The sequence below is a fragment of the Caretta caretta genome, chromosome 16 (assembly GCF_965140235.1).
Source record: "Caretta caretta isolate rCarCar2 chromosome 16, rCarCar1.hap1, whole genome shotgun sequence".
Lineage (NCBI taxonomy): Eukaryota > Metazoa > Chordata > Testudines > Cheloniidae > Caretta > Caretta caretta.
This window is the reverse complement of record NC_134221.1, coordinates 24,523,094-24,545,646: the sequence shown is the minus strand read 5'-3', so window position 1 is coordinate 24,545,646 and position 22,553 is coordinate 24,523,094. Positions and strand designations below refer to the sequence as shown.

At 39.5% G+C, this 22,553-nt stretch overlaps 1 protein-coding gene across 3 annotated transcripts in view; it reads left to right on the top strand.

Annotated features, from left to right (window-relative positions):
• Positions 1-1,211: 1,211 nt before the first annotated feature.
• Positions 1,212-22,553, top strand: part of MAPKAP1 (MAPK associated protein 1) — a 156,720-nt gene continuing 135,378 nt past the window's right edge. For all 3 annotated transcript variants that reach the window (XR_007353025.2, XR_007353026.2, XM_048822976.2), the window contains exons 1-2: positions 1,212-1,364; positions 19,161-19,488. Coding sequence is in view for 1 of the 3 variants with exons in the window: in XM_048822976.2 (XP_048678933.1) it covers positions 19,230-19,488 (259 nt within the window). In the remaining 2 variants the exon portion in view is untranslated. The remainder of the gene's footprint in view (positions 1,365-19,160; positions 19,489-22,553) is intronic.

The following is a 22,553-nucleotide window of genomic DNA, read 5'->3' as shown; positions in this document are numbered from 1 at the left end:
TTATGAACAACCTCCATTCTCAAGGAGTTCATAAATCTGAGGTTCTAGTGTAGTCCTTTTGCTGGTATAGCTTATTTTGGTTGAAGAATTGATACAAACAATACTAGCAAAATAAATCTTTTGGCTGTATAAGTTGTGTCTTCACTTGCTCTGCCAGCAAACCCTTTCTAGGGTAGACAAGGGGTCTGACATCTGTACTTCTCTGAAACAACAGAGCCCACAAAGCCCAAAATGAAGCACATGAAGACCAAAGACTGAAGGATGTAAAATGAGTTTGGATTGGGCTGATCTCCTCTAGAGTCTGACCATGTTCCAGACACATTGCAAAACCATCCTCTTTTACAAATTTTGCCACAATAACCCCAGATTAATGTGTGACAGAAAGTAAGAAAGGAATAACAAAAGTATATCCTGAGTAAATCCTCTTTTATGACAGGGACAACAGAAAATTAATAAAGTGCATGCAGACTCTCAGTGCATATGTAATTTACATGGGAAGTAAGAATCAGTTATGATGCCAAGTACGATAGGAAACCCCAGCAAGATTCTTACACCTTCCCCTGAAGCATCTGAGTGTGGTCGCTGTTGGAGGCAAGGTACTGAACCAGATGCCCGGGTCCGATGCCGGATGGCAATTCCTGTGTTCCTAAGAGAGAGAGCGGATTGAAAACCCCACTAAATGAAATCTGTATCCTGTCTCCAAGGTGGATGCAAGATCATTCTAATGACATCCATTTTCCTGGCTGTGGTTGTTGGGTCTTTCTTACGCCAAAATTGTTCATTCACTTTCTTATTTTTGCAAATTATGACAGCCGGCCCTTTCCAAGGCGTCCCCCACGTTTCCTCTAGATGCCGGGTCTCTGTCTCGTCTGCGGGACGCTAGCCCCTCTACGAGAGGAAGGCCCTTCGGCCCTAAAGATGCAGACCGGCCGGCGCTCCCTGCAAAGCTCGGCACCCGAGCGCCCGGGCCGACTCTCCACGAGGGCCGCGGGGCTGCTCGGGGGTTACTCCCGGCTGTTCCCTAGCGCCCCAAACGGCCGGGGCGCCCCAGCGCCAGCGGGCGAGGGCTGCGGGCCCGGCGGCCGGCTCGGCTCGGCGCGGCTCAGCGGCTACCGGAGCGCGCGCCAGCCGGGCCCGGAGCGCAGGCCGCGGCGCGTGCCCGCGGCCCCCTCTCCCGCCGGCGCGTGCGCGTGCCCGTGCGCCCCCGACCCCCGTCACTTCCGGCAGGAGGTTGTGTTTCCGGGTTCGCGTGTCCGCGCCGCGAGCGGGTGGCGGCGGGGTCTGAGCGGCCCCGGAAGCGGCCCCGCCGGCGGGGGCAGGAGGAGGGACCCGGCCCCACGGGAGTTGCAGCGCCCGCGCGGCCTGTAAGTGGGGAAGGGTCCCGGGTGCCAGCTGCGCCGCCCCGCTCCCGCCGGCCCCGCTCCCTGGACTCAGGCAGGCTGCCCCGGGGATGGAGCCCCGGTGCCGGGCTGAGCTCGGCTCTGTGCTGGGGCAGGCCGCGTCCCGAGCCCGAGCCCGAGCCCGAGCCCGGGGGCTGCGGCTCGCCGCCCGCTGGGCCCTGGGCAGGGCTGGGCCGCGCCGCTTTGCCCACCCCGGCCCCTGGACCCCGCTCCCCTCCCGGCACTGAGGCCAGAACCCAGGAGTCCGGAGCCCTAGTCTCCGTCTGCCCCCACCCCCTGGAACAGCTGGAGCCCCGCTGGAGCCCCAGGAATCCAGAGCCCTCGCTCCCAGCGCCCCGGCCCCTTCCCCGAGCTGGAGTCCCCGCTCCCTGTCCTGCCCTGACCCGTCCATAACATGGTACTTTGCTGCGGGCGTTTGACACCTCGTTGAAGGCAGAAAAAGGAGTGTGATCAACAGAACTATGAAACCTTCGGTTTCTCCTTCTCTCTCAGCAGAGCTTTGTTGGCAGAGATTATTGTACATTGCCACGCGTCTGACTTCCTTATCTTCACAGTGTGGTGCAGAATATTTGTAAATATCTTACTGCCTATCACATTTCATTAAAATTAAACAGTGAAAATGAATGAACAAAGTATAGCTAATGCTACATTAGCATGGTTTTAGTGCACCTGTTCTGTTGCTAATTCACAAAATTCTGTAATTGACAACTGGTCTTCACTTGTGTGAGTTAGTGAGATTCTTCTGTATAATCGTTCATTTATTCCTCGGAATAAAAGTCTTGTTAAATTCATGGGCTACAGGAAACCATTATTCTACCTTTATGATATTTCAGAGACTTATGTGAATATATCAGTCCTGTAGATATACAAATTAGTACGGTTTATATAGAGAGCTTTATGTAGGCCGCCCTTTAGAGTAGGTAAAAGGCACTTAAAACACACCAATCTTTTTGCAAGGACTTCATTGTAATTGCATAGTATAATGGACAAGAAGCTATAGTTTGGGTAAACAATGTAGATCAAGTGGGCTTCTAAGAAGTGATTTGAAAGGGGAAAACAGGTGATGATCTGGTGGGGCATGTGGCAAAAGGCCTGGACTCAGGCACATTATAGAAATTGAGGTACTGTTGAGAGGCTTTGGTTCAGATACTGAGTTTCTGGTTCCCATAAGCAAGTACAATAGACTTGATGTCCTGGGATAATATGGTAAGTTACATTCCTCTGTGTTCTGCTATTACCACCTCATATTAACATAACTTTCATGTTGCATGAGCTTCTTTGGTTTGGATCCCCAGTCTCTAACATGCTACTCTGGTTGTGTAGGGTGCTTGCAGTGTGACCGTTTAAAGTGATTCCACTCTGCCTTATTTGCTGGTTCATTGCCTTGTTTTCTGACACACATGAGAAGGGTTGCCAGCCAACTGCAGTGCTCACATACTGTAGGAATTCCAGGGTGGGAGAGGGAGTGGTATATTTTGTGATTGAGACAAAGGTAAGGTTTGATATAAGTGTTGTTAAGCCCTGGTTGTCATCTAGACCAGGAAACCCATAGTTTACTTGACAACTGTTTGAAAACTAAATGACAAGATGAACCTTTTGGGGCATCCAGACTGTTTTCAGTTTAGCTTACCTTTTACTTAGGTCCTGTCTATACACAGACTGGAACCAAAATAACTAAATTGGTTGTAATTAAAACCTCCCATTATTTTAGTGCAAATCTGTGTGTTGACACTTTTCAAATTGAGAGTGTACTGTTTTGATATAGTCCAAAGTAAGAGTCTATACACAGATTTGCTTTGAAGTAACGAAAAGTGTGAATTACAACCAGCTTAGTTATTTCAGTTCTAGTTGGTGTGTAGACAAGCCCCTTCTCATAGCCACACACCATCTGTTGATTACTGTAGGTCAGTGGTTCTCAAACTTTTGTACTGGTGACCGCTTTCACATAGCCTCTGAGTGCGACCCCCCCCTCATAAATTAAAATATATGTTTAATATATTTAACACCATTATAAATGCTGGATGCAAAGCAGAGTTTGGGATAGAGGCTGACAGCTTGTGATTCCCCCATGTAATAACCTCATGACTCCGAGGGGTCTTGACCACCAGTTTGAGAGCCCTGCCATAGCTGTTTATTTCAGTTATGTGCCCTGTCTGCTCTAGGTTTCACTTTTAATTGTTTGGTTCTCTTGGAATTTGTTTGTATAGGAGTATGAGTGGCCCTTACAATAAAGATCTCATCACTAAGTTGTTTGTCAGAGGATCTGTTTGTTATTTTCAATAAAACAAGCTTTCTGTTACCAGAAATTCTGGGGTGTAAGAATGAGACAAATGCCCGAGGGCCCTTGATACCTTAAATAACTGAAACAAGTTGATTTTTAAAAAAACGACACTGTGTTCAGTGTAGAAAAGCAAAAAGTCTTCACAGCCTTCCTCCATGTCTGTTGATGCAAAGAACTCCTATTAGCACCTTTTCATAATGACAGTAAGTTTGCTGTGCTACATTTTACTAACACCAGTTCTTTCAGTCTGTCTGGTCTATATAGTCTATATATTAGAGGTGAGGCTAATCCAGCCCTTTGATATTCTACATTTTAATATTTCCCCAGTGTCTCTGCTGGCAAGAAAAACGAGGAGTCCTTGTGGCACTTTAGAGACTAGCAAATTTATTTGGGCATAAGCTTTCATGGGCTAGAACCCACTTCATCAGATGTATGAAGTAAAAGATACAGGAGCAGGTATAAATACATGAAAGGATGTGGGTTGCTTTACCAAGTGTTAGGTCAGTCTAACAAGATAAATCAATTAACAGCAGGATACCCTAAGGGAGGGAGTGGTTGGGTCATTACAAAACCTAAACTGAATTTCCTCAATACTAATTTCTCCCTACTGTTACTCACACCTTCTTGTCAACTGTCTGAAAAGGAGTACTTGTGGCACCTTAGAGACTAACCAATTTATTTGAGCATAAGCTTTCGTGAGCTACAGCTCACTTCATTGGATGCATTCAGTGGAAAATACTGAATGCATCCGATGAAGTGAGCTGTAGCTCACGAAAGCTTATGCTCAAATAAATTGGTTAGTCTCTAAGGTGCCACAAGTCCTCCTTTTCTTTTTGCGAATACAGACTAACAGGGCTGCTACTCTGTCTGTAATGGGCCACTCTCTTACCACTTCAAAAGTTATTTCTCCTCCTTTGGTATCCTGCTGTTAATTGATTTATCTCGTTAGACTGACTGACCTAACACTCGGTAAATTAACCCACATCCTTTCATGTATTTATACCTCCTCCTGTATCTTTTACTTCATACATCTGATGAAGTGGGTTCTAGCCCACGAAAGCTTATGCGCAAATAAATTTGTTAGTCTCTAAGGTGCCACAAGGACTCCTTTTTTTTTTTTTTTTGCTGATACAGACTAACATGGCTACCACTGAAATCCGCTGGCAAGCTTTCTCAAAACAAGACATATACTGAAAAAGCCTCCATATTTGCTAATATTTGTCTTTACTGGTGCTGGTCTGTAGTATGTTTTTGTTCACATCTTGGGCTTGGTGTAGTGTTGTCCATTAGCCCAATTTTAATCATATGAAGCACGTCCGTAACCTGTTTCCATGATGTGTTTTGAGAGGAAGTCCTGTCAAAAGTTAGTTCACAATTTTTTTAAAAACCGGGACATGCTTTGTGCACTGACCGTTCAGAAGCCTTGGGCTAATAACTGAGAAATTAAGGAAGTAGGGAAAAAAGTAGGGAAAAAAGAGACCGCTAGGGAGCTTTGAAAATTAAAAGGAGAAAGAAGAGATAGCTAAAGTTAAACAATTATGAATCTGTGCTTACATTTGATATAGAGCCCAAAGGGCAATTCTCTAAATAGTAATTTTCTTTGTGACTATGCAAACAACTCATAAAGGGGTGCACGGACCCCCACCCCCGTTGTGATGAGAGAGAAATGTGATTATGGTCTGTCTTGTCCAAAGTTTATTCAGTTTAATTTTGTTTAATATAAATGGGTACAAATTTTGATTTCTAAAATACTTTCTTTGGAATGAACTCCTGTTTTATAAGTAAATACTGTGGAATATAAAAATGAAGAAAATAAATCCTGAGGGCTGTTCAGGATCTAATTTTGGATGCTAGCCGTTCTAGTTTTGGAAGTAGAAATGATACAAGAAAACAGGATTAGGACCAGAGAGAGAAATTGGCAGGTAACGCTTTTTTTTTTTTTTTATAAAGGGTGGGGGAGAAAATCAGCATTTGGAACAAAGTGTGGTGATAGAAAAATGTTGAGATTAAATTCTGGTAATATACCTTGCCTACGTACTGTGGATTTTCTTCTCTTTACCTTTAAATGTATGCAGTGCAGTTAGTTTTATTCATAGCTAGATTTACAGTATTTGGAACAGGAATCTACATTTATGAATATGCTTTTACTGTTGATGTAGACAAAATGAACTATACATCTAAAACACATTTTAAAGGTAATGTCCCTCTCATTTCTCTAGGATCACATTTTTTAGTATTGAAATGTGATACTATGGTGACAGAGACCTAGCCATAAAACTATGACTGATAGGGAGCAGTTATTTTGTGGTTGAAAGCCAGTTAAATATTCCAAATGGAATTTACTTCAGATATAAGGTATCTCAACCAAAGAAAAATTGGTAAACAATCCTTAATGTAATCCTGCCAATATCTGGCAATTAAGTTTGTCTCCTTAGTTTTGTTAGAAAGGACCATAGGCAGATGAAAGATACAAGCCACAATCCTACAGTCAGATCTTTTTGTGGGGGGAGGCCTAGGCAAGCAAACCCAGTTTTAGGTCATTGTCAAGGACTAATGAGGTTTGTTCAGGAAAAGTGCAAGCCATAGTCTACAAATTGAGTCCCTTGACAATTCTTCAAAGAACTTTGACGGAGGTCTAAACTTTTTTTAGATCTAATTTTATTTTTTTCAGTGGTGTACAGGCAAAGAGAAAAATATACTTCTCTGGATTCTCCTTTTCAGGCAAGTGTATGGTTAAAGACTGAATTGTGTACTATGTAAATGTGTACAAGTGATGGTGTTTGTCTGGGGTGAAAGTAAGTTAAAGGACTTACCGTATGCCGGAGTCCTGAGCAGGGGGCGTGGCCTCAGCTGGAAGAGCCAGGGCCTTAAATCCCCAGGCTCTTTAAATCTTGATTTAAGGGGCCCGGGGCTCCAGCTGCGGTAGTGGCGGTGTACCGGCTTACTTTCACCTCTGGTGTTTGTAACACAAATACCTTCCCACCTCACTTCACCCGAACCCAAACATCTACACTACAATTAAACATCCCCTTAGCATGAGCCCTGCAAGCCTGAGTCAGTTGGCACAACCCAGATACGGGTTTTTAATGGCTTGTAATCGTACCTAGAGAGTTGAAGACCAGAAAGGACTAGCAGCTCATCTAGTCCAGTAGTTCTCAGACTATGGGTTGGGACCCCAAAGTGGGTCACGAATCTATTTTAATGGGGTCACCAGGGCTGGCATTAGACTTGGTAGGGCCTGGGGCTGAAGCCAAACCCTGAAGGCTTCAGCCCTGGGTGGCGGTGCTCAGGTTACAGACCGCTCACCTGGGGCTGAAGCCCTTTGGTTTTGGCCCGCCTGCCTGGGGTGGTGGGGTTTAGGCAGGCTCAGACTCCCCCTCCCCCCCTCGATGTTGAGTAGTATTTTTTGTTGTCAGAAGGGGGTCACGGTGCAATTAAGTTTGAGAACCCCATATCTAGTCTGACCTACTGCACAACAGAGGCCGCTAATCCCCACCCAGTTACTCCAAAATTAAGCCCAATAGCAAGGATTAGACTAAAATGGCAGTCTTCAGGAGACTATACCATTATGTGCCTCAAGGAGAGAACAGGAAGGAGTGTGGTTTACCAACACCCAAGGCCTCAACAATGGAAGGTGGTGGAGGCGACTGCAGATATAACACAGGTTCTATGCTTATCAATTCTGTGTTTGAGTTTGTTGTTCTCACAGTATGGTTGTTATTGGGGGCCCTGGGCTTGTCTTTCAGCACAGATCAGCATTTTAAATAAATTTGTTAGTCTCTAGGGTGCCACAAGTACTCCTTTTCTTTTTTCATTTTAAGTGTGAAACTTGTTAGAATAAATATGCATGTAAAATCTGAAATTCTACTAACAATTTGGAAATTAAAGAAAAAATACAAAATATTCACTAGCAGTTTAAGACTGTTACATGGGAAGAAAGTAAAGAACTAGCAACATGTATATAAAATATTTTAATTTACAAAAAAATCATGATTTAAATAAAAACATTTATTTATGTTTTTAAATCATGATTGTTAACTTTCATGGCTTAGCCTTGTGTTATAGTTGGAGAGTAGGAATCAGGACTCCTAGCTCCTTTTATCTTTTTTGCCTCTGACTTACTGTTAGGCTAATCACATCATCTTTTTGTACCTCAGTTTCCCATTTGCAAACAGATATAGTAATACATTAATGTAAGGAACACTGAGGCTTAGTTAATGTCTGCAAAGCATTTTGCATATCTGTCGAGAGGATCTCCAAATATTGTTAAAGGACAGTGTCAACTTGAAAAATAACAGCTCCATCTAAAGTTGTGCCTACTTTCGTTATAAGTAACTCATCAGATTACTGTAACTGAAGAATGATAAAGAAAAATAATCAGTTTACAGGAAGTGCTATTCAATGGGCAAAGTATAGTCAGTTTCACTGTCTTGTTGATGCTGAATACCCATCCTTCCTCAAGTTCTGCAAAAGGGTTTTGATCATTAATAGAAGTAGCAATTTTTTAAAAGGGATTTAAAAAACAAAATTGGAACATGCTATTTACAAAGTGCTGTAACTTTAAAAAAAAAAACCCTGTGTCTTTAAATGCCGAAATGAACTAATGTGCTCTAGGTTTTTGCTGCTCTTGTCAACCCTAATGAGCATGTACTTCAAGACTATGGTAGCTTCATCGTATGTGGCCAGCACAGTATGATTAGATAACTTTGTGAATGTGGAGTATGTGCTCTGTTACACTTCTGTAGTAGCCAATATAAAAAATTCAGTATAATCATAGATGTTAAAAATTAAGCAAAGTGTTTGAACATATTTAGATTAGGCAAAAATCAGACAAGATGCCGCTTTTGTAAACTGCTTCTGTCCAAACCATTCAGTACAATATCAGAATGAAAAATGACAACACTTTGTCATCTGTTCAAATTGATATTGCACTCTTTGCAGTGACAGCTGAAAAGGCCCACAGGTGCCATATAAAGAGGTGACCATGTTGTCATATTTCATTTAGGCATCCCTCTGCAAAGCCATAATTACCTAATTAGGTTGTTAATTAGGAGATTAGCATTTCACTATATTGATAGAATGCTCTTTGCAGGCATGAGTCTAGATACAGATTTGTCTGCTCTAATTTATATTCTCTGCATTTTTTAATACATATTTATTTGCTTAAATCTTGATGTGGGATAACTCAGAGGAACGGTTTGTTTACAGTCAAATGAAGCTTTGACAAGACCAAGAAACAAATAGTGGGGGCAGGTTATGTGCATGGGAGCTCCAATTTTCTCTCTCTCCAAACCCCCTCTACCTCCATGACACAGTAAATAAAATATTTAAGATATTTCAGTTGGTATAATTTGCATCTTGATTAGTGTGACATCAAAAGTAGAAGAATTCCAAACAGAATTCTGTAAATACAGAAATAAAATATTTTATATAAAACAGATTTACGTGTTCCTAAGCTAGTGAGGATTTCTAAAGATATTTTTAATAAATGTTGCACTTGCATCATATTTTTTAAAAATCCAGTTTTTCTCATGACCGGTTACCTTTTAAAAACCACTTTAAATGGTGCCTTTCATTATTTTTTTTTAAATATAGGAACCAAAGGATATTAGTGACAGCTTTTCTAACTAAGTATTCAGTCTTAAATATAGCTGAGTGTTTGAAACATTAACTTAAGTTTTCATATGTGGTTCTCCTCTCTCCATTATCTAGCACGTACAGGATTCTGTCTAGTACTCAAGTACTATATGTATGCTGTATAGTTTTCAAGTCTTTTGAATATTCACAGTGAGCTGGAATATTTGAATTTGGTACTTTTACCAGAGGTTGAAGACTAGAAAGAGGAAAGGTTGTTCCTGTACTGGTGAGAAAGTAAGTATCCAGAGCTGATTTTTCATAAGTGGAGGCAGAAGTCACTGTGAAATTATTTTGCATTACCTGAACCAATAAACTATTGAAGTGCATTCTCACCTTCCTGCTTCAGCCAATGTGCTGTTGGGGAAATGAATTCTGCTTTACTAATCTTTGTCTTTTTGTGTTGGCCTTTAAAATCACTTTAAAAAGCTGCCATCAAATGGAGATGTTAAAGTCTAGGGATCAAGGAACCACTCAAGCCTACGATCATGTAATATTGTGTTGTTCTTTCCAGCCTTCTACATTCTGAGATTGAAGGAATTTTTTTATATTCATGGCATACTTTCATACTTTGTAGAAGTTCTGTGATGTTTCAAATTTGATTTTTTTTTTCAAATCTAATAAGATCTAATTCTTTATTAATTGATTATGGAACACAGTGGACTTAAAAATTACCCTTCTGTCTGAAGATTGCCTACTATTACTGAAACATAAAACAAATAGAGCAAAGAAAACTTTTTTTTTCTCTATTCAATTTTACTTTTACAACAAAAGAGAAACATTTTTAAAAAAGGAAAATCACAGAAATTGGCGGAAGGACTGTGGCTGGGGTCGAATCTGAAACTACTTTTAACTTAACTTGAAACATGGACAATTACAACATATTTTATTAAAACCAAGAGACATTTATTTCATAAGTGGCACTTTAAAGGGATGGCTGTGTCTTCACAAATATTCTGGTTTTGTAGGAACAATTTAGGAAATTTAACTGCAGCATAACCACATTTATTAAACTGTTAAACTAAAATGGAGGTATCCCATCGACTCAAAATTCAGAATAGTTCCTGATCCGCAACTGTATACTTATTTGTCAGTCCTACTGAGCTGTGTACTCTGTCTAAGGCTTTTGTCTGAATAAAGATGGTTTGGTTATTTTTTTAACCATAACATACGACAATTTCTAATAATGATCTTTAGTTATTCAGGGCATGGGGACTGCATGATCACTGTATAGTTATTTCAATAGGCCAACTGTGAATTTGCAAATCTATTCTGGCTACTATGAAATTGTCATCTGAGCTGCTGCCCTCAGAACTCACCAAAAGCATGTTCACAGCAAACCTGTCTACCCTGACGTCAGACCATTGCCCTAATGCTTTGTCTAATCCCAGATAAATTCAATTTAATTTTAAAAGTAATTTATATTATGTAAGTCACTGGAGAGTAAGTCTCCCTGTGGGAGCAGGGGAGATATTGCAAAAAACAGGGGTTAGGTGGGGAGGGTGGCCATAATGTCAGCCAGACTATTTGTGCAGTCATATGGATGGGGAGTTCTCATGGCATTCACCATTCAGAACAGAAGGGTTCATAGCCAAACAGAGCTCAGAGGTGATGGAAGGGAAAGAAAAACTCATTTTACCATAATTTAGTGTTGCCAACTGCCATGATATTCAGTATTTTTTCTCAAAGCCTCCAGCTGCTAATCATGTGTTTATACCGGAATTTCAGTTTGTGTTTGGGGAAAAAAAGGTTTCTAGCCCTTACCTTTGCAGAGAAAAGCTCGAAATACCCCCTAACTGCATTCACAGGGGAGAGGATTCTGACCAGATGGCTGGGAATGTAACGTGGGGTCAGTGGCGGGAGAATAGCCCAGAGCGCATGTGTGGTAAGATGGTGGCTGCCACATGACCCCATCCCCTTCCCCAATCTTCTGATCCTCCTTTGGCTGGAACAGGAGGATGAGTCCAGGATGCCCCCCAACATCCTACCCCCACCAGTTTAAATTTACCCAGGCTTTTGAAAAGCCCCTTGTTCTGGTTAGATGCCCCACCCTCCATCCTTTTAGTTGTAGCATAGGACCTGTGGTTTTTCATGATGCTGTGGCTCTGACTGATGTCTGTTTTGGGATTAGAAAGGAATTTTTCCCATTGGGCCAAATTGGCAAAAGGTTTGTGGTTTTGTTTTTTGTTTTGCTTTGTTTGCCTTCCTCACAGCATCATAGAGCTTCAGTTGGGTTGAATGCAATAGGATTTAAAAGTTTTGAGTAAGGAAGGTCAAATTGTTAACTCCTTGCAACTTGTGGGCAGTATCCAATGCAGGTAAAGGCTCCTAGGGCCAGCTTCCAGTGGTAAATGAGACCTGGGCTTTTGGCTGATGGAACTTGCGGTTCTGTGAGTGGGGAGACCTCAAGTCTTTGTGGACTGAGATGCCCACCACCTTGGTGGCCTCTACGACACCTTGCTCCAGCAGTAGGGAGAAAAGAGAGAGGTTTCACCGTTGAACTGTGTCGCAGGGTAGGCTGTGGAGGGTCTACCCTGAGTTATGGTGTGAATGGAGTTATAGAATCATAGAATATCAAGGTTGGAAGGGACCTCACTAGGTCATCTAGTCCAACCCCCTGCTCAAAGCAGGACCAATCCCCAGTTTTTGGCCCCAGATCCCTAAATGGCCCCCTCAAGGATTGAACTCACAACCCTGGGTTTAGCAGGCCAGTGCTCAAACCACTGAGCTATCCCTCCCCTCCAATAACCTGCACTGCAACCAGTTTCTGGTACTGTCAAAACGGCAGGTGGGCATATTGCACAACTACCAAGTGTAAAATTAATAAAGTTGTGTCTTAAATCCATCCCATATGTCTTTTATTCGTTCACCCGCATATCTTGGTCAAACTTGAATCTTAAAGGCTCAATATCAGAATACAAATAAAAAGAATTCAAATTTTATATTTATTTATATATAGATAGATAGATATTTTAAAAATCAGGTACATTTGAAGCCAATCTCATGCTTTAGGGGTATCTGACTTATGATATTTGAAGATGAGGTTGACAGTACTTATAGATTGAGAGTGCTTTTTTTGGTCTCAGCAATATCTATACCCTGGACTCAAGAAACTCCTTGAGATTTGAGCTTGCGTCTCTGTGCAACTCAGCTTTGGAGTCTGAGGTCTGTTTGACCCATAATACATTTAGTATCTCATAAACAGTTATCTAAATAAATATATAATTCTGTTACAAATAATCTCTGCTTAGAAACTGACATTTCGCTAACATTTTTAGAATAAAAGAGAGAAAAATTTGAAATCTGGATATATTTTTGTAATTAGCTATTCTCTTGCCCAGGGATATTACACTAGTTATCTTGGGACCAGATAAAACTGCATTAGTTGAGGATCTGTCAGTGTTTTCATTATAAACTACTGTGAATGGGTATTTGTAGTTATGTATCTTTAAATTTCTCGGAGCTTTAACAAGACTTGCAAACTTTCCATCGTTTTGCTGTTTTAAAAAAGAATTGTGTAATTAAGTAGGTGGTGTTAAATTCAGATAATAGTCCTGATCGAGCAGAGGAGCTTTAGGTTAGGGGGGGAATCAGGCAAGTGCACACCCGTTGTGCTTATCAGAATATTTTATGATCGATATAAATCTGTTGATCATGTGTAAACTTCAAATCACACCAGTTTGGATCATGTATTGTAAGTTGCTACAGCAGTGGCAAAATCTTAAATTTAATTTTTTTTCCCCACCAAAAGAGAGAGCTTTCACAGAACAGTTTTTGGTTTGTGGTGAACTGCAGCATAAATGGTAAACATTTTTCAGGATTTTCTTATTTGTTTTTCCTCTTCTGCTTTCCAACCTCTCAAGCTTTATATCAATATTGCACTGTCCTTTTATTTTTTGATATATCCTTGATGTAGTATTATAGTATAGACTAGCTCTCTGTTGATATTCTGCCTTCCTTAAAATGGGAACAGCAAGTGCTTTGATGGAGAGATTGAAAAGTTATCTAGTTTTGCTGTAGCCTCTAGAGGTGTCTGCAGTATTCCATAACTGTTTTCCATTGACATCTGGAAATCAATAGCCCTACGCTTTCTCCCTAACAGTATGTTAGGTGCAATATTTTATGGTTGTGGAGATAGTGATATGTTACAATGCTATGCTAAATTGGCTCATTAATACTTTCTATATTGGTATTAAGTCCTACCTTAGTGCAAATACAAAATCTGGCTCCTTAGTATTTAGTTTTAGGGTAAGCTAACTGTTTATGATGGTAGAAGAAATATTTTCTAATAAGAATCATTACCTACTTTTTGTTTGACAGTGTCCTGTAAAAAGGAATGCTTTTGATTTCAACTGTACTTTTCTTAGGATAATTAGTGTTGTTTATATCTTGAGCACAAATGATGTGTATAAACATAAATCGTTATTTAGCAACTAGCGTTATCATTAGTTCTCTGTGTGCTTCACTGTGCAAAGATCTTTTGACATTAATGGTACACGTATCCCATTGGTTTCTGTGGAACTTTGTATTACAGAAGTATTATTTTTCCAAGTTGCATAATATTTCAGAGTAATTTAGTGCTCTTGCATTCTTAGGAGTAAAAGCAGGTGCTTACAGGCAATGCAAGCAGTGACCTCTGTAGTTGAAAGAAAAGAAGGTCTTGTGGCACCTTAGAGACTAACAAATTTATTTGAGCATAAGCTCTCGTGAGCTACAGCTCACTTCATCAGATGCATTCGTATTTCCATTATAAAAGGTCATTTTTAGTTGCTTACTGCTTTCTCAGAGTTTTACCACTTTGGCTGAAATTTGTTATTTCAGAAGTCCAAGAGCAAATTTTTCTGAATGTCACACTTTTGGCCCATTTTCGAGCATGGAAAATGCAAAAATTAAGTTTTTCACTAAGAAAATTATTTTGGTTTCCTCTGAAGGTCTAAACTTCAGGAGGCAGCAGTGCAACATTGGAATGTTGTATGGTTATATTCCTGACGATGTAGATGGCCACTGAAAACTAGATTTGATCTGGCTGAGTTATAAGGATTTAAAAGTTGCATGCACTGGATTATGTTAAACTCTTATTAGCTTTATCTCCCAAACTTCAATTGATAATGCACATAATGTGCTTATGTAAAATGAGTGGAATAGGTCTCAGGATTTCATTGTATGTGCACATGGGTGTGTGACAATGGAATAGAATTTCAGGTTTCAAAGACAGGATTGTGGAATATGATGTGAACGTGTGCATGAATGGAGGTAGGACTTTCAAGGGGTACCATGTGGGAAGAGGTATGACCTCTTCAGAGCCCTGCCTTATTTCACCTCCAAGGAGCTCCTGGGTTCTCTTGTCTGATATAGGTGAGGACGGAATGAGGTGTGAACTCCTACCTCATCAGTTGCACATACTGTGCAGTGAAGGGTATCTTTATTGCTGTCCAGTAAATATAGTAGCATTTCTGGAGTAATTTCATTGTTTTAAAAAAACACCCCAGAAATTCAATACAAAATATTATATTAAAAGAACATTATGATGCCAAGAGCACCCAGAAGCCAGGAAGTGACACATTAAAGTTTGTAGCTCAAATTTAGATATATCCCTTTGTATATATGTATCCCTGTGTATGCACTAAGATACTGTCTTTTAATTATATGCTTGCATACCATTTTTCCCCAGGAACACTGCCTTATTTTGTGCACACTTGAGACAACTGAATGAGATGGGGTTGTGTGGTGAATTGGTCTGGGATCCAGAGCATTCTGCCTTACTCCTTGTATACTCTGTTATAAATGAGGCTGATGTACAGAGCAACCGTATTTCATTCACTGCCAGTAGTCTACTGGAAGAAGCATTGTTATGGTAAAATCAGTGTACTGAGACCCAAGGATCAGACAGGAATCAGTTATATTCTTGACTTTGCATAGACTTCCTGTGCAACCTTGAATAAGTCACTCAGCCTCTTTGTAGCTCAGTTCTGCATCTGTAAAATGATGAAGGTACTACTTAACTTCACAGGAATGTGTGAGGATAAATTCATGAAGATGTGTGAGGTGCTTGAATACTACAATGATCAGATCCATAGAGAAGCCTGGAGAGAAAGAGAGACCTTGTTCAGTGCATAGCTTGGATGGTGTGCACAAAGTGAGACATTGGGTCATGCACTGAACAATAAAGTTAAAGAAAAGAAACTGCCTCATCGCTGAGAAGCATGCATTTTGTACACTGAACAAAGATAAAGATTTTGTGGATAAGTAGTTTGTGATCATGTAATTATATCATACCCAACGGGACAAAGTTACAGTTTTGTAGGCTTCTTACTACAACTGTTACATTTTTAATGTTTTGTATGGAATATACATAAAAGTTGTGTCTAAATTATATTACCATTAAATAAAACCGTATCAGTGAAGTTCAAAATGCTAAAATAATATGAAGGTTTTGATTTAAAAACACAAAATTTGTGTTTTGCTGAAGTGGTGATGGTGTCCTGATATTTTCTTATGTCTCGCTACTACACGTTGAATTGCAATAGTCAGCCGTGGGTCTGAGGAGCACATGAGCTCTGATACATTGCCTCAGCCAAGCAGATTAATGTCAGTCTATCCTGCAAATCCATACTCTTGTGAGTAGTCTCATTGAAATCTGTGGGAATATTAGTATTTAAGGTTTCTCATGTAAGGGTTTATAAAGTTGAGAAGTTTGCCTGAATTTCTTTGCCTTTGTGCCTCATGTCGGAATCATGACATTGCATTATATTTTGCCTCTGTCAAAAGTGGGAACTGATTATAATATAGATGGCAAGTGCTAAAATACTGTGGAGGGGATCAGGACTTGATGAATAATCTTCACATTGTCTGAATGAGAAGTTTGGTGGAATTTTTAAGACTTTCCAGTTAATATACATTTTAGCATGGAAGGGGTTTTAACGTACCTTTGCTAAAATTAGAAATAAAAGGGGTTCTTTTGGTTAAACTCTAGAGTTGAACACATAATTTCTTGTGATTTTTCCCATAATTATGAATAGACAAGGTGATTGCATGTGTAAGACTGTAAGGAAGCCTGAGCAATTTAGCATGCTGACTGTTAATAGCTCGAAGTCGGGGTACAGTGTAGAAAGGTAAAAATACCGCATCTGCTGTTACATGTTGTTAACTCCCTCAGCAGACATTAAATCATTTCAAGTACAATAATAGTGTAGGAGGTAAATTAACTAACCATTAACAATCTTATAAATACACAATTAACATGCCAACATTTATATGACACATTGATGGGGCAGCAGTAATTTTTGATTGGGAGTTTGCAGACCTTTGAGAAGCCTAAGGCTGCTGCTTGTTTAAACAAATTCTTACCATTTGCAGGTGAGCAGTGCCTTTTCCAGTACTAAGTGAGGTGTAAATAATTATATTTAAAGAACATTCTCAGTACACAACCTGGGAGACATTTCCTTTTTAAATATCCATCTACTGTACTTAGTTGTCTGTACTCCTGAGGTCAAAGCCAGCAGGTTATTACTTAAAGGCCCTCAGCTGGCAAATTACAGCAAAGGGACACATGCCTTATGGTCTCTCATTTTTAGCAGACAGAAATATTTACAGACAGACAATTTATTTTTCTAATTAAAGTAATTTGTCTAGACATGCATAATTGTAATTTAATAAAAGTTGCTAGAAAACAGCTGGACATTGTTAATGTAACTTATTAAAACTTGTGGTAGAAGTTGAATTATTCTTTAAGAGGTATATTTTTAACAAATGGAATGCTGGATTTCTTCTCTCCCATTCTTTTGCTGAAGTCCTGCATGGTGCTGGGACTATTATTTAATATTATGCAATGGTATAAATCTGTATGGCACTTTACCAAAAAAAAAAAAAAGACATCTCTCCATCAAAGAGCATAGACAAGAAATGACAACAGACAAGGTGGAGAACGGGAGAGAGAACAGTTAAAACAGTAAGAATCTGTAAAGATTATGTAATTTGTGTTGTTAGATTCTGACTTTTGAGGGTTTTTTATGGGGGAGGTATTGGTGATCAAATCCCATAGTATGATGCTTGCAGAGCCGCCTTTGGACACCTCCATAATTTTGACTTTCTTTCCGCCATTAGTAACTGTATGTGGCAGTCACTGTTGAAGTTAAGTACTACTTCTTTCCATTTAATACAAATATTCATGAAATCCTGATGCCATACCTGTTGGTGCCTAGTGAGGGATCTCCAGGCTGCTAGTTTCTGAGGAATAAAGTATATTTTGTGTGAAATGTGGTGTGACTTTGCCGTTCCCATTTATGTGAGCTTGCTGATGCTTCCCTGCATTCTGGGCTGTGACAGACTGTAAGGCAAGGCTCAAATTGCAATCTTTTACTCTAGTTCTGTGGGAATGTACTTACTGGGGTTTGACATCCTTTTTTTCCTTAGTTCTTTCTGGGAAATCCCTTTCTCTTTCTTGAAGAAGCTCTTGCAGAATGCAGTGATAATGAGAAGTTGTCATGTACCCGCAATATGATTATTTAATCCCTGGAGTTCTATAGTTGTTTGGAATCATTTTTTTTCCCCTGGAAGTGGGAATGTTTCAGCCATGCATTTGTATGAAAGGCAGTGCTGTCTAACAGATATAAACCACAAAGATTGAAAGTTCAAGGTCCTGGGTTCTGTTTCTTGCTCTGCTATTGCGATAGCTATAGGCAAGAAACTATGCCTCCATTTTTGCTACATGTAAAATGGAGATAACGTTTACCTCGCAGAGTTTGGTAAATATTTTTGTTTGTTGTTAAGCAGTGCTATGAAAGTGCAAATTGCTGTTGGTAAAATACTAAAGAGCTTGTGGTATATGACCATAGTATTCTTCGGGTGTTACACTAATGGTCCTCTAACTAACTCCATTGAGCAGCAGTGCAAGTTAAATGTTCTGTCCTGAAATGCAAACCTTTTCTTCTCTTTTTTTAAAATATTTCTCCTTGAAATGGAAAAAACTGGAGTTCAGCTGGTAGGATGCACATTTGGGGTTAAAGAAAGTTCCCACTTGAAACCTATGCCTTAATTTTTAGGTCTAATTATTAGTTTCCTGCTGAAGAAGTCTTTGCTGAATGAAGAAATGGTGTTCAGTGTATCATTGCTTTAGCATGCATTTTATGACTGCTGCACCAACTTTTCAACAATAAGTCATGTAGGTGGTAGCAGTCAGTGTGAAGAGCTGAACTCAGAAGATTGGAGGGAGCTGAGAGCACACAGAGAAGGGGTGAGAGGGAGGGAGTGCAATCATCCAGCTGGCCGATAAATCTGAGAGATCATCTCAGGAGGTGTCTGCTTTAAGGGGTGCTAAAATCAAGCATTGAAGAGGCAGTATGCAGAGGAGGCTAGGAGGAAGACAGCATCAGAGGAAGCAGAATAGAAATACAGGATTGTTGTAGGGGGTGGGTGAAAGACAAATAAAGACATAGTGGCTGATATCAATTACGTGAGAGTGGGGGGCTGAAAGCATTAAAGGAAGAGAAGGGAGAAGAGGGGAGATGTATAAAGGAAACTTCCTCCTGAGTGTGATAGGTAGGTGTATTGTACCTTATAGCAATCATTTGTTTTGTGTTAATTACTAGTTTGGGGGTGTACATTTTATTTAATTTTCTTAGGTTATCTATTTGAATTCAAACTGTCCCCCAGGATAAATGGTTGCCACTTTTATAGATACTCACTGTGTAAATGGTTGTACCATGTCAGAATGAAATTAAAGTAATTCAGTGCATAGAACTTAGTTAACTAATACTTAATTCCAATTTTGGATGTGACAAAAACATCACAGAGTAAACATTAATCACTCTGTTTTTCTTAAAGTGCTGTATATTTTATGTTTCCAGGTAAGTTTGTCCATGGAGCAGTATGGAGAGAAGAAGATAGCATAGTAAGGTGGTGGAGTTGTGGACAGGATGGCCTTCCTGGACAACCCAGCAATTATATTGGCTCATATTCGGCAGTCACATGTGACCAGTGATGACACAGGGATGTGTGAAATGGTCCTGATAGATCATGATGTTGACCTAGAGAAATTCCATCCTTCTTCAGTGACTGGAGACACTGGTTCGGAAACGCAGGGAAGCAATGGAGAGACTCAGGGTTATGTATATTCCCAATCAGTTGATATTACCTCAAGCTGGGACTTCGGTATTAGACGACGATCAAATACAGGTAAATGCTATTTGCAAAAAAACCTACCCCCAAACAAAACACAGAACCAGCAACAACAACATACCAGTTAGAACCTCACGCAAAAGGCTAATTTGACTTGCTTGGACCAGTTATCAGAACCCAAGTAGCTACTTATATGTCAAACCTTTCTTTTGTAACATTTAGCTAGGCAAATAGGTCTGTTTCAGGAAAAGAAATACATAATGGGCCAGTTTCTTTTCTGCGTTGTAAACTGATTTTTAGTTGATTTTTCTACTCCAATGTACCAAATCACAGTGTGTAGAAGAACTTTGAAGTTGTCAGTTTTATTACAAAAAATTAAAGATTTAGAAAATATTGTGGTAAAAAAACCATCAAAATTCCAGTATCAGTCCTTGAAATTCTTATTGTTTAGGTACACAAAGTCGGTTTTTGTTTTTGTTTTTGTTTTTTTGTGAGGATACCTACTTTTTGAGTAGTACCTACCTAGTGGGGCACCAGACCAAGTCATTCTGGCCCGAAGTATTAAAACCAATGACACAACTGAGTATAGGAAAAAAGGGGTTAGTAGATGGACAAGAAAACCAGAGTAACAGAGGCCACTGAAGAGAGAACAGGACAGGGGAGGTGTGAGAGAATGTACAACAAAAAGAGGACATACATAGTGTTGGAGAAGGGAGGGAGGGAAATGGAAGGAAACAAAGTACAGAAGTAAATGTGATACATTTATACTTTGTATTTACCACATTTATTGTGGAAAACTTGAGTGAGGTGTTGGCAGAATGTTGATCGTAATTAATTTTGAGTCATAATACCTCTGAGTGCACAGAACTTCGCTAACAGAGGAGGTGTCTCTTAAAACTGCATGCCACAGTAACAAGTAATGTTAGGAGTCTTAGACCAGGATAGTCACAGTGAATGCTGACAATGTACATCATGACAGGTCAGCTGCTCTATGGGCTTTTATCATGAAATTTCAGAACAACAGATGATTTTGTAGTACCAAGGTCCAAGTTGGATCTTAATTCTGTAATAGCACTTTTTTCTCTGATGGTGCTCTAACAGATCAACAAATGGGAGATTTAGCAGCAAGGAATATATAGTATCAAATATATTGTCAGATTAATAACCTGATATATCCTTTACCTGGAGGGGAATTAATTCTTCATTTGAAGACAGACTCAGTGATCCATCTTGCTTTTTCATCTTTGACTTCTGCTGTATTGTATCTACAGTACTACAAAAATCTGAGTTAGGATTTGAGCTCTCAAAATATGCTAATTTAAAGATATTTACCTTTTTGGTATATACTAATTGCTTAGTTTTTGTTAATAGGGAGAAAACATCCCTCTTCTGTTCTTTTGCAGTAGGGGGATGTGGGAGTTGGTACACACAGCCTCCAAGGAAGGTTCTGTGCTGAAATGCTCGAGTGTTGAAGGCTTGAAATAGGAAGTTCATCTCTTTCCTTGTAGGAACATACATTTGCGAAATAATTTTTTTGCAGGTAATACACCACCACCTAAAGCTCAGAAGTAAATTTAACTAGATTCTACCTACCCAGAAAAGTGATGTACAGTAATAAGTATCTTAAGATACTTTTTAAAAGGTAATGTATTGTCAAAAGTTGTGAAAAATAATTAATAGTATTGATTCAGTATAATTAAGGCATCTCGATAAATTTGGAAATAAGGTCCATGAATACATAGTCCTAGGACTAGCTAAAACTGACTTCCATGTAGCCAGGTGAAAAGCTTAATGTGCCAGACCGCATGGCATTTTCTTTGAGAGGTTAGTTCAGTTCAGTTGTTGTTACAGGATAAGAAAGTGGAGAAGGAGAGTTCAAAGTGTTGTGGAATTGCTGCAAAAAGTGGTACTGACAGATAATTTCACAGAGTGGGTAGATAAAAAGATAGATTAAATTCTAATCTGAAACCATTTAACTTCCCAGTTAGTGGCAGATTTTAAAACAATTGTTAGTATGGTCAGTCCAATGGGGAGCCAAGCTGATGTCAGTTTTTTTTTTTCTTTTCTCCTCCTCTTGAACCTCCCTCATCTTATTCTCTGATGTACATTGACACTGCCAGGCAGTTGATACAGTTATTAAGACCTACATAGCTCATGACCTGAAACAATGAATGATATAGAGAAAGTAAATTGGTCAGTTTTATTTACCCTTTCTCATAATACAAGAACAAGAGGCATCCAAAGAAATTGAAAGCAACAATTTAAAAAATAAAACCTTTTTACACAAGACACATAGTAAATTAATTAGCCGAAAGTGCTCAGTGCCAGAAAATATTAAGTGCAAGAGCTTCACAGGAATCAAAAAAGGATCAGATGTTTGTATAACATGCACAGTTTGGTTAGGTAGAATAAAAAAAGTACAAGGGCGTATAAATCTTCATGCAGCAAGGCATAAATAAACTATTAACAGCCTGGAGTTAGAAACTTCCTTTTATGGGGAGGCTATTGCGTAAATGTAAAAATTTCTATTCTGTTAGGGCCACCAACTTCCCTGAGGCCACTTGTCTTCATTCCCATTGTAAACAATGATATGCACTGGCTATTTCGAAGGAGGGCATCTTAGCTCTGCATCTCTGGCCTCAGTTCTATTAAGAGTAATCGGAGGTGGTGGCCATTTTGAAAGAGAGCAGTTTTTTTATGGAATTCTTTCATAGAACATCATTCTTCAGCTCTGCTGAAGAAGAAACTTTAATTTATGAAGAAAAATGACAAAAATAACTGTTAATCATAAAAAATCACTTGTAGCCATTGCGTGAGATTTCACTGAAATTTGTCTATATGGAAAGTTGGAAGAGTCAGCATTAATTATTGTTAATTATCTGGCACCAGATCTTAAGGCACTAAGTATCATAAAGGACCCATATTCTACTTAATTTTAACTCTTAAACTAATTAACAGATTTACTTGTAAATTCTTAGAAAATGCATTCTGTACTTAGAGTAAGTCCTGTAAGTTTGGGGAAGATATGCTGTGTTCTACATATATAGAACAAAGTGATTGAATCCCTACTTTAAGTGTGAAACAGTCTTAACTAAGGAACTGCAACCAGCTCCTCAGCCATA